Source organism: Diorhabda carinulata, chromosome 1 (assembly GCF_026250575.1).
Source record: "Diorhabda carinulata isolate Delta chromosome 1, icDioCari1.1, whole genome shotgun sequence".
NCBI classification, from domain to species: domain Eukaryota; kingdom Metazoa; phylum Arthropoda; class Insecta; order Coleoptera; family Chrysomelidae; genus Diorhabda; species Diorhabda carinulata.
The window spans coordinates 2,294,942-2,308,111 of NC_079460.1; the positions used below are offsets into that span (position 1 = coordinate 2,294,942).

The window sequence follows — 13,170 nt, forward strand, 5'->3', positions numbered from 1 at the left end:
GTTTTTACTATTTTGCTTCTCTTACCTATACGATTTTTGTAATATATTTCAAACACAATTTTATATTTCCAATACCTTCGAAATAATAAAAAATAGACCCCAATACTTTCCAATAAGATGTATATGTTCTTTAGATGTTTTTTTGTTCGCTGGTAGTAAATTTTATGTGTAAATTCGACATTTTTAATGTTGAACGTACTCAGAACGATGTTGTGCGTAAAATGATATTGCCGGATAGTCATTTGACATCAATCGCGGTGCTACAAAATACGTCTAAAAGATCGTGGCAGGCGTTCATGGGCCTATTCATATGAACCCGAAACTAAACAACAATCAACTGTTGAATTGATGGCTCATCCGCCATACAGTCCTTGTTTGACACCCAATTTTCTGAGATTCCCGCAGATCAAAAATAAATTGGGAGGTCAATGTTTTTCTACATCGGAAGAAATGGTTGGTGAATTCAAATTACATGTTTTGTAGGTACCTCAATCTGAATGGGAAAAAATTTGTTTTTATTTGTCTATCTCAAAACTCAAGTAGCAGCTCTTACTAGTTACAAATTTTTCTGGCCATATTCGTATTTAGATTGGGTCATTCCATTATAGTATGTTACAGCAAGGAAATATTTCAACTTATTTGTTGTTTTATAAAATAAAAAATCATTGCTTCGTCATAATAAACCTAAAGTTTACTTTTTATGGTTTTTTCCCAAACATATTATCAGCGTTTTAGTACTACTTATTTAATTTATTGAACAATAAAAAAAATATTATAAAGAAAACCATTAAACATATTGTTTTTATGAAAAACATTAATTTTTGTTATTTTATGACCATAATTATAATTACTGATGAATCCCATGATGTATATTATGAATTGACACATTGTTATCAAAAATATTTTGTTGGGTGGTGAAATAAATTGTAAACTCTTTAATTTAATGTCGAGAACATTTGTGATTATATTGTGTTCCACATAAAATTGATAAAAATAAAAATGAATTCCGAACATACAGTAGGAACAGGAGGAAAATATTCAACAGAAATGTGGGAAACACAATAGCAAAAGATAATACGGCTAAGGAGAAAGCAAAAAATGTTTACATAATGAAACCCAACCTAACAACGATGAGAGCTTCACTAATTCAATGATCAAAGGAAAGAATAGGATGGGAAAGATGAGTAAATGGACTTTCAATTAAATATCTAACATTCCACTTAATACAGGTGAAAAAATGTGAAGGATATTAACATTCTTATATTAATTGAATCTTCAAAAATGTTAATTGATAACAAATTCAAAACTATATTATCATGCATCCTATTTTTCTTGGGTCAGAGTCGACTATAAAAATAATCAAAATTAGTGTGTTATTAGTCATAAAATTATATAACACAAACATATAGTCATTTAGTTTACAAAACTTATTTACAAATACGCAAATGGAAAATTGCCGATAAGAATAGATTGAATTGATACACATACTTTTGACCAACATTTAACAACCGCATTGTATTCTTATAGTCTATAATTATAACCATTTAAGCGAATACGTTTATGTTTACTGCAACCTCGAAATGAATATTGAGATAACATTTAAAAAAACTTTTTCCATGTTCTTAATTTAATGAAACTTTATGACAAAATGTATGCAAGGTCACTGAGAACTACTGAATCGTTTATAAATTACATTTCTTGTTAAAGATTTAATATACAATTTGAATGAAGTTTCTTATTTCTTGAACCTTTTTATATACTGTTTAATTAAATTTAATTCGTATTAGTGCATTCAAACTGCGCTCGTAAATCGAATAGAAATGTATTTTTGATGATGTTTTTGTGAAATTTGAGGGCCATTTCGCAATTAGTGCTGTTTGTTTACGAAACGACTGGATAAAAACCAATTTAGCAACTAGTTTACTTGAAACTTTGTGTTTCCAATAGAATTACGGCAACGGAATCGTTGAAGATGTTGCAAAACTATTTGGGGGAGTTAAAGACGATAAAAAGTTGATGAAATTATGCTCTCAACATCTCAACCGAGAAATAAATGATTTTTCAAGAGCGCTTCAGCTGCTTAAATATGACTACGATTCCAATCAACAGTAAATGGAATCCGGTTTAGTTTCCTAACATTCAGATCATGATTGCGTTAATCCGTTCATAGTTTGTGTTAATCCGTTTATAGTTTGCGTTAATCCGTTAATAGTTTTCGACTTTTGTTCTATAGCTATTTCCCGATTATTTCGTCCATTTCACGAACGACAGTGTTTATAATTAGGAATACTTTCCGAACATTGAGATTACAGTTACGAAAAGCCTTTTCATCAGACGTTTTATATGATTCCACTTTTATGGTTTTTCTGATTATCTTAACGTGTAATAAACTGGGGTAAACAACTGCTCGAGACAAGACACATTTCCAATGTGATACTTTAATAATTTTTTACTGTTCCAGATTTTATTATAGAAAATAAAAGTGATTATTCTCTGATATGTAAATAGAAATATAACGTAGGTATATATACTCTCAAGATTTTATGATATTTAATACCTCGTGCGGTATACTTTAATATTTAAAGTTTATCTAATATTCGAATTGTGCTATTATTAAAATACTATTTGAATAAAAAACAAGTTGGAAACAAGTTTTGCATATATCCAGAGTAAGTATTCGAAACAATTACTACGAGAACCCACAACAATTCTTTTATGAAAAACTATTATTATTTTGAAAAGTTGAAAATTTTCACTTTTCTCTAAAAATTACATTCTAACTACTATAATTTGGATTATAACCTCGAAAATCTAGTTTATTAGCATAAAATTTAGTGCGTCTATCTAGTATTATCTAAAAATGATTGAAAAGGAATTATAAGAATTCGTTGCTTTTGATTTATATTGTTATAATATGATCGTCTTTATGATAGTCCTCAACGAAGTTTTTATGAAATCGAAGATCAATTTTATCAAAAATATCGACTATTATTCACTTTATTAACAGTCACATACGAGGATTGTTTTAGAAGTTTTCGATCTCAACTTGAAGATGTCAGCACTTATTAATATGAATATATTTTAGCACATATTGATTCTCACAAAATTTCAGCCATTTTAGACGCTTAGTTTCTGTTTGACAACCGTCTAAGTGAGTCATTGTGAAGATTTTTATAAAAATCAAAAGAATTTAGGATCAAGTTGACATTGAATATGTGCTTTTAAGGAATTCGCAAAGGAAAGAGGAATTAGACACTATATGAGGAGACACTGCACCATCATTTACCACTGCGACAACCAACGAGATTAAGGTTAGAAAGATATAAGAAGCTTTTGGCATTTGCCATATACTGACTAAACGTTGGGTTACCCGTTTAGTCCACCGGATCCAGCAAAATTTTGAAAGTGGTATACGAAACAAAAAAGTTTGGGAACCAATATCTTAGTGGAACGAGGGCCTAAGAACATACGAATGAGTTGACCGATCCGCTGAAACGTCACCTCTTTTTGAAAAGCTTAGTATTAATTCCGATTCGCTTAAAATCTTTGCTATATTTAGTTCAGTTCGGTTTGCAATATAAAACAAAATACACATTTAGTTTATTTGTCATTGATTGACCTTAGTAAACATTCTCCTTGTACATTTATGAAAAGAAGAAAAATAGAATTAGTGAATCAGACGCTTGGACGAAGATCGTGTGTAATTAAAATAGAGGATGAGGAAATCCGCAATTTTAAGAAAATTGGCTTAAATTACTTGTTGACTGAAGAAGTTAATAAGAAATCATCAATTTGTCGTCAAGGTCAAGCCAAATTAATACATTCTATTGTGATTCCATCTTAAGCAACTAAATTTGGTACAGAAATATTCATATTCGAATTAAGTCTGGATTTTGAAGTAGAAATGTGGTTCCAATCTATTGAAATGAATTTTTTTAAACACTATTTTCACAGAAAATAACTCTTTGGGATATTAGTATCCAACTACGATGTATGTCCACAAAGTTACTTCCGTTTGGTTATATAATACGTGTATAGATAAGAAAAATATTTATTGTACAAAATCTACAATTGTTTAACTAATTTTCTATGTAGCTTCCCAAATTTTATAGGCATTAGTCATAGCGTGGCTTAAGTTTATGTGTGCCTTCTTCATGCCGCCTTTGGTAATATGTTGTTTATTCAGCTCATCATCATCGTTGAAGAATAGACCAGATGATAAAACTCTATCCTGCCATAAAGAATCACTACAAAGAAGACGTCAGCGGTAGCGATCTGAATATGACGAACTTGTTCTCTGCTTGAGTCAAAATAATTGCCGCGCAGGCTTGGAACCACGATCGCAGCGCTGCCGCTGTAAGAAATAAAGACGAATCTTACTTTGTGGATAAACCTCGTAGTTAAGTTTACAGTCATGTCATTTCAATTAAATCTATTTCTTTTTCTTGTATACATACCCATTCCACGTGTTATTTGAATTTGAATAAAGAAGCGACGTAGTAGAGCGGACTGATAATCTGTCTGTTGACCAAAACAGAGTTCAAACTCGACAAACGTCAACTAACGACAGCAGGTTGCCTTGTATAGCCTAAGTCACCATCTCGTGTGGATAGAATACTGAAAAAAATATACAACATGCTATGTTGTATATTTTTAAACAGATTTTTCTTTGCGCTTTTTGGCATACTTTTTCATTTGATTCTCCGACTGTTTAATTTTCCATTCTTTGATAGTGGTTATTATAGATAAGGGCGCTTTAATAGAAGAGCTATTATTCTAGGGCTTACACTTTCGTTACCTTGATTAAATTTTTATTTTCTACCATAATTCTGAAATCACCTACCAAAATTTCACCTAAATTTACTGATAGCTAAGTTCAAACACTAAATATGGAGAATGTCGATTAAACATTATTTTTTACACTACAAAACAAACAACATAAATATTATTCTGGAAGGAATAACTTGTAAGCTGTTCTCTGCTTTTAAAACTGACATATAAACGAAAATAATAATGCTAAACGCCTGTGACACATAAATGTCTCGGTGGAACATTTTCATCGAGAAATAATTGTTCTTATAAGTCCTCGTATTTTTTATTTTTTATATTCAATTAGATACTGAATAAGTTATTTAGTATATTTTTTTCAGAATTGATGAGATGGATCCATTAGGACATGACGAGGCATCAAAAGATCCCGCAGCAGATCATAAAATAAAGCTTCCTCTAGACGAAAAAGATTTTGAAGGTAACGTACTTTACGTATTTATAACAATAATTTGTCATAAATATCATTATTGTTATAATGATAAAATTTTGATAAATCGATTAAAATATGACTGTGGATAATGCACGTTATACTGATAATACCATTTCGGTAGAATTTAAGATTATTTAACACGCCGCATGTGACACACGTGAATATAAGTTTAAGTGGTACTTGATTATACATTGTATACGTTAGACGAGTTCGTTAGTATGTTACTTTCATTATGAAAATAAGAAAATTAGTGAAATAAAGCAATGAATACGGTAAAAAAAGATGTTGTGTTTTGAATTTTCCTAGGAACGCGAAAAACCATTCACTCGATCAAGGTGACTAACATCTTGCCAATCTTAAAAACAAAAATATCTTAAGTACTATTCACACGTTTGAATTTGTTAGGTTCGGTCAAAGGAAGAAAAAAGACTTATTAGGGTTTATCATATTTTATAAAAAAGATGCATGGCGCATTCTATTCATTATTTTTAGAGTTGGGGGATGATAATACTAAGTTTTTCTAGGGAAGATGAAGGTTCTCGTACAAGGACAAGATACCAGAATAAGAAACTTTTTTGCAAATATTTCTCCTACTACCCCTATTTTTATTTTTGTCCTTGTAAATATGTAATGTCCTAAATTTCATAGCTACGTCTCTTGTATAAGACTTAATAATAAATCTACATCTAATTCTGTAGACGTCATGTTTAAGCATACATAGACACTGCTGCTCAAACAATTCTAAATAATACAAAACACAATGTGCGATGATTGAATATAGACTGAAGGAGTGGATAAGCGCCGGGCGAGTGAGTGTAGAGAATATTTGTGCGAACACTGGATTACTTTTGCGTCAGGCCAGACGTAGTGTAGCCTAACCAATTCTAAGTTTCCCGGCTCTAGTCAAATCCCGGATCGTGTGTCGCCGGCATAACAATTTGTTACGATTATGTAAAAATTTTATATTATTCGTACAATTACAAACGTAGCACGTAACGAATGGTTTGGTATGTATTGACAGACTGTTTGTTACTTCCTGTTTCCATCACTGTTCATAATAATCTTTTAAGATATGAAATATTTCGAAAAATTTAAAAAAAGTCGGAATTTTGGAACCGTCGGTGATGTACTGAACACACTACTACCACTATATCAAATACACAATTACACTGTCTAACGCGCGATTCGAGAACCATGTTTTTGTTTATTTATTATAAACTGTTTACCATCAGTATCTGAAAACAAAACTTGGTTGGTCATAGAGTGTAATTGTGTTGATTTAGTGGTACTAGTAAATAGTGTTTAATAAATGACTCCAGCTCTTACACATTATGAGTTAATAATTTTCATTAAATAAGACATTCATTGGAATAATTCATCACATAACAGAAAATTAAATAATTCAAAATCTGTACTCAAGCTTAATTTGTTCGATACATCCAGTGTAAAATACACTTTTATCACTCTAGCGGGGGAGCTCGTTTTTTTATAATATGTTACTGTTTGTTGTTGTTGATTAGATATAGTGGTAATGTATAGTTTATTATCTACTCGTTTTGGTTAATGAACTGATTGTTCTTACATTCATGTTTTTTTGGAGAAGTTATAATGAGAAAATTGATTAGTCATTAAGATTTTTACGAAACTACGATATTGAATTGAATTTCTGATTTCTTCTCTTTTATAGTGATTTACTTTTTACATAATATTTATTCAATTATCTAATAGATTCTAGATGTTTAATAATTGTTATTCAGCGAATTACCAATATTTGCACTAAAATTTAATACCAATAAGCTATTTTTATTTTGATATACTGAAAATTATAGAAATCGCAAGTTTAAGTAACCTATCAATAACCATATAAGGGGAATTAACAATTTTTAACGTTTAAAAAAATATATTAACAACCCGTCAGGTATGACTACGACCCGATCAGTTTCCAAACAATAGTGAACGTGATCCGGGTTAATTTCTGAATATTTAGATATGTCGGGTTAACCCGATCATATCATTGTTTCCTAAATGTTACAGAAAATCATTGTTTGAAATGTATGAGGGGGATGAGTAAACTTTGAATTGCATAGGTAGCATTATCACCTTTTAAATGTTTGTTTGACTCTATAATAGTTTGATATTTTTGTCGTTCTTCAACAAACTCGTTCTTAAAATTAATTAACTTAATTACGTAATTATGTTGGTTTCTACTCAGCTTGAAATATATCATCAATTCGTTTAAGTTGTTTATTTGGTTGAAACAGAACTGTTACTTTTTATTTAATTACGTGCAATGACGTAAAAAATAAAATGCACAAATTTGGAGATATTTAATTTCATTTATTCATCGCTGTAAGCAGCTGTGATAAAACAATGAGGTCGCTATCTTCATGCGTATTATTGTGGGATCCATCCAATTTTATTGCCGAGGTTTCTCCATTTTCTTCTATTTTTGACTATTTCTGTAGATTCTTTCCATGTTTCCAAGTTTATTTGTTGCAAGTCATTCTCAATAGTTCTTCATGTTTGTACAGGTCAATATCTACGTATAGCCTCTATAATCTTCTTCGGTGAGAACATTTGCAAATATTTGTTTGATTTTGTGAGTCTCGGCCACGTTTTCTTATCAACTACGATTATATCTAGTTACAAATCTGTTTATAGACGCCCAGAATCTAACTTAGCTTATGTTTGATAATTTCAAACAATAAACACCGATTTAGTTGGCATTTCTGAAACCGTTGATTATTTATAGTAAACACAGTTTACATTACTACAATACCGTCAGTCTCTGAAGACGATATCTTGGTTATCGAAACGCGCGTGTAATATTGACTGTTGGTGTAGTGCTAGTGTAAATAGTTTGTTCAGTATTATTTACCATATCGTTAAAAATGGGTAACTTGGAAACGTTTTCATTGTGATAGCTGAACTCCCAAATATCTCTCTTTTCTTGCCTTTCTCAATAGACCTCGTATAATATGGTTTGAATATGAACCAAAATATTATTTCGTTTTATTCTGAGATACCTCTATTACCATTATAAAGTATTTTTGGGTATTGTTATTTAACTTTAATTGCATCAAGAATGAACTAGGTTAGAGTAAAAAATATGGCAGGATGTCCCGAAACAAACTTATCAAAACTTTCCTATAAACAAAGGTTTTAAGAATTTTGATTGCCGTACCGTTGCTATCATACAGTAGCTTGCGTAGAATCAACACTAGTAAGTAAACTTTCTTTTGGTAGATTGTATTTTCACTCATTTCTATTTTGTTACATGAGTTTCGATGAATTGATAACTAATGAAACTTAATGTTTCTCTTACACTACCTCTAGAGAGTGTAGTGTGATTTTGTTTTGTTTCATCTCCTTGGCGACGCTTTTACACCTTCAACTAATTAAAATTCCTTCAACAGGTGTTAATTGCAGATTAAATCAAAGATTGAGTTTTTTAAATTTTTTGGTAAAACTGTTAATTTCGTCATCCCTAATCTGATGTATGGAAATATTTTACGACAGAAATACAATGCGTGTGTAATAACACTTGACTATATTATTCGTGTGGCAAATGAACCGCCTATTAATAGTCAAATATTTCCACTTTGTGTGCCAGGTCATCGCGCGCATAGCGTATTTATCGGCGTCCACGTGCCCGTGGAGCGTCGACATTCGCATCGACGTCACCATCATCGTCACAAAAGTCCTGAAGGAAGTGTTAATACTGGGCTCCAAGAATGTCGCCCTAGTAAGTTCCATTAAGTGTTCGAAATTTTAATTTCGTTTTAGATAGAAATAGTGATAGAAGCATGTTGTATAATCCCAGTGTTTCACTGTTATTTTTTTAGTGCACTTTTCTTAATATTTCTAAGTATTTTTCAAGGTAAATTCAAAGTATATCCATTAACAATTTTACTAGGAGGTTATTAATTTTAATTAATTTTTAATGAGAAATGTCTGTTTAATCGAAAAAATCCAGCCGAAACGAAGAAATAAACGCGTTTATAATAAATTTTTTCGCTACTTTGGGCTGACAATGTTTTAACTGACCATCTGTTATTTTTGAAAAAAACGTTTTCAATTGCTTAATCTACATTATTATGAGGAATTAATTTTTTATATTTGGCACATAGACTAATGATTGTTATTACTTTGAGAAAATGTATTGTTTATTTTATTTTTTCATATATTTAAATCAATTATAAAACTACTGAAATGCAATAAATCTTGTCATTATCCTAATGACTTATTCTCAGACTGACAAGGTTCTAAGTGTCAAACTAAATAACTGGCCAATTTTAAAAAATATATTGGTTGTAATTAACATACTAGAAAAACTTTTTCTATTTTTTTATTTCTTGTAAGACTCATTATATGGTTTATAAAATCATTTGTTTTTGTTAACTTTAGGTTTAGTCGAACACAGTTGTATGCGTATTTGATTCTCTTTCCGTAGCACTGCAATTCCTTTTAGGAGTTAATTCTTTGTTCTTGAGACTCCCAATGTTCATATGCTCAAAAGTCTTGGACTCAATCTCATGAAAGCTAAATGTAAATTGCAAGGTAGCTTCTTTTGTGAAAAACACACTTTTTGTAGCTCTGATTCTTTTATCTGAATGATAATAGTCTTATTAAACTAATTGAAGAGTAAAATTCTGATTTTCGCATTGCCTTATATATCAAACTTGGAGCTTTGTGTACCAGCTGAACGCATGAATGTCTAGGCACAAAATACTTCATAGTAAGTGAGTTTATTCCCTCAAGTTCTTTAAGGAAGTCGATCATGGCATAAGATATAATCGAGTTTCTGTTTTGGGGCACACATGAATCCAACCATATAATGAAGTTTCAGCTACCACATCAAAAAATTTCATTACTGCACTTGCAATATCGTTGCCCTTCCTTCTAGCCATATTTTCTGTCCTCAAAGCAAAATAGACCTGGTTTGTAACACTGTACACAACTTTCATATTATAAAGATGAGAGTTCCTAGCATAAAAAGAGCTTATTGCAGCTCGAGGGAAATTTATGACAGTTTCCTAATCGAAAAACAGAGCAGAAGTTTTAGAATCCTTATTCCTTTTGGCTACCCCTCGTATTGTATTTTTGTCAAGTAAATGAACATTGCCGCGGCCATTTTAAATTTCTCGCAAAGATCACAATGACTACTTTTAGGCTGATGAAAGCCTAAGTTATACTACGTAACAAATATTTTGTTGTACATGGAGAGTTTAACAAAGACGGACACAATTCTTCTTCTTTAATATAAACATCTGACAAGTGAATTGACAAAATTTATCGGGACCCTGTCAAATAAAAATACCCTTTTTCCTCCCTTCAGATAGAGCTCTGTCACTGTTCTAAATCTGTCATTTGTTATAAAGGAATAACAGCAGGTGAAACACACAGAGAAATATATAGTGAGTTATATTGTATGAAGACATAAATTTTTGAAAAAATGTCAGTTAGAAGCTTGTCAAACTAAGGTAGCGATTTGTCAAAAATATCTTGAATGATTTATGTTGTGTGTTTCATACAAATGAAGATTGGGTATCAAAGACCTATAAAAAAACAAAACTTTGAGGGTCAAAAAGAAAACTAAATAATATACCAGATATTGTTATACGGTAACTGTACAACGAACAAGTTGAAATTTTTGAATTTCCATCAAATATTTGGTGTTTGAAAAAATTGGTACACAAGTACCTTCACATAATTTCTATTTATAAAAATTTTTTGTAAAACTGTGTTTTGTTCAACAAAAATGCATGTAACAAATTTTATTTTTATTCTTTGGAGTGGATAGTTATTCGAATATTTCATTTCAGCAATTTTAATGTGAAAACTGCAATCAATCATTTGTGCAAAATTTTTTTGCCGTAGCCGGTGTCAAAATGTTTCTTTTAGCAAATTTTTTAAATTCGTAAACAACCAAACATCGCATGGTGCTAAATATGGAGAGTTGACAAACAGGAATACTTTTATCAATCAAAAGTGACACTAGCTCTTCGCGTCACGTTCTAATGACGGCGAAGGAACCCATGGCATACTTATTCATGAGGCATCCATGCCTCATATATTTAATTACTATAAATGTTAATATCTCGTCTTTTTTAAAACTCCTATTGGAATTCCATTCCATTCTTTGGTCTTAGGTACAAAAAAATGCTATTCTGCATTTGCAGCATCTCTTTTGGAATCAGATTTTTTCCATGGGTCTGAATAAATAGTAATCTGACCATGCAAATTTCGGATTAATTGCTGGATAGGAGGAGCTCAATATCACCAAGTTCTTTGATCTTATTCCGAAGGATGTGGTTCAGCATTGTCTTGTTGAAAGAGATCCCGCTTTCGGTTGACTAAACTTGGATATTTATCCGATAAAACCTCCAAAGATTCGCATCTATCCACTATATACATCGGCACTGATAGCTCGAACATCTGTAATGATTTTGAAGTACGTTTCTGGTACCCAAAAAGAGTTAAATTGTTTGTCTTATAAATAAAACCAAGTAGATTATTTTATATTAAATCTTTCTATTTATATCTGGATGAATTTTTATGAAGGTTTGCGATAATTTGTGTGAATTTTTTATTGAACCGTGGTTAAATTATTGTTATAATCCAATTTTTAGGTACGATAACGTCAAGAAGAGGATTGAGTATTAGCGAAGAACCCCAAATGTGTAAGATGTTCAAATAATTTTATGCGGGAGTGCGTACGATGATCTTACATGAACAATAATATTGTTTATTGTTTTCAATAAATTATTATATTACTCACAGTTAAACCATTTCAAATTAGAAGCATTAAACTTTTTGGTTTTGGTCGTTAATGAATTTAAAAATAAGTAAAAAACAAAAATTCATTTTTGCTAGATATTTTTCAAATTGAAATGTCCATCCTGGGGGAATTATCCACTTTTCACTTCGGATATCCACCTTGAAAAGTTACGAGTAGCTTCATTTTTGTTCCATCCAAAGTTTATAATAATAAGAATCGTTAAACTCCTCAAAATAGCCATTTCCTGCCGACATCACCTTTCCATTGCTGGAAAATCTTTGAAAATTGACCCATTTTTTCAAGTCTGGGAACAAAAAATAATCCGAGTGGGTTGAATCTGGCGAATAGGGTGAATAAGGTAGCAATTCAACTATGATTAATTAATTTTGGCCATTGTAATAACGGATGTGTGAGATGGTGGATTGTCTGGATGAAACAACACTTCTTCACTTCTTCTTTTTTTTCTTAACCAAATGCGGCCGTTTTTGCTTGATTTTTTCACCCAAACCTTTCAATAAGTTCGCATAATACTCGTCGTTGATAGTTTATCCTTTTTCAAGATAGTCAATCAAAAAAAGCGTCGTCATGACTTTGTCATTTACAAAAAAACCTTATTCTATGATTTTTTATGAACTCACGGTTCTAAAACAAAATAAAAGATTGTCAAATTTGCGCTAGTATACACAATCTTCCAAATACGTGTACTTAAAAAATGAATTATAATTATGACATAATTCTATGTAAAATGAGGAAACAAAAACTACTTTATTTATGAGTGTTATTGATAAAACGCTTCAAAACCTACTTAACGTCTGAAAATGACAATTTCAATATTTTCATAAGTGACAGTTGTCGGAAGACGTCAAAAAGAATCCTTATGAGAATTTTCTATGTCTTATGTCGCTATCTCTTTTGGACAGTATGAGGTCACCCAAAACACGTATGTCATTATTTAAAACCATAGAGTTGATATCGAATATAGAGAGGATAATGTAAATGGTATTTTACTATTGGAAGAGAGAGAAAAACCAACGGCTTTCCACAAGGACTCTTTCACAAAGAATAGGACAGTCTAACTTCCATTAACCTCACACAATCCAATTTTGTAGTACAAATTACAAGCAAGCGT

The 13,170-nt window shown here is 31.0% G+C and overlaps 1 protein-coding gene across 14 annotated transcripts in view; it reads left to right on the forward strand.

Moving 5' to 3' along the window:
* The window catches only part of LOC130894345 (sodium bicarbonate cotransporter 3), a 50,608-nt gene that overhangs the window by 14,743 nt on the left and 22,695 nt on the right, over window positions 1-13,170 (forward strand). For 7 of the 14 annotated variants that reach the window (XR_009059322.1, XM_057801142.1, XM_057801115.1 and 4 more), the window contains 3 exons: window positions 5,151-5,248; window positions 8,874-9,005; window positions 11,893-11,943. Coding sequence is in view for 13 of the 14 variants with exons in the window: in XM_057801142.1 (XP_057657125.1) it covers window positions 5,161-5,248; window positions 8,874-9,005; window positions 11,893-11,943 (271 nt within the window). In the remaining variant the exon portion in view is untranslated. Of the gene's footprint in view, window positions 1-5,136; window positions 5,249-8,873; window positions 9,006-9,041; window positions 9,141-11,892; window positions 11,944-13,170 lie in introns of those variants that run through there. The other 7 variants (XM_057801160.1, XM_057801180.1, XM_057801191.1 and 4 more) reach the window with 4 other exon arrangements.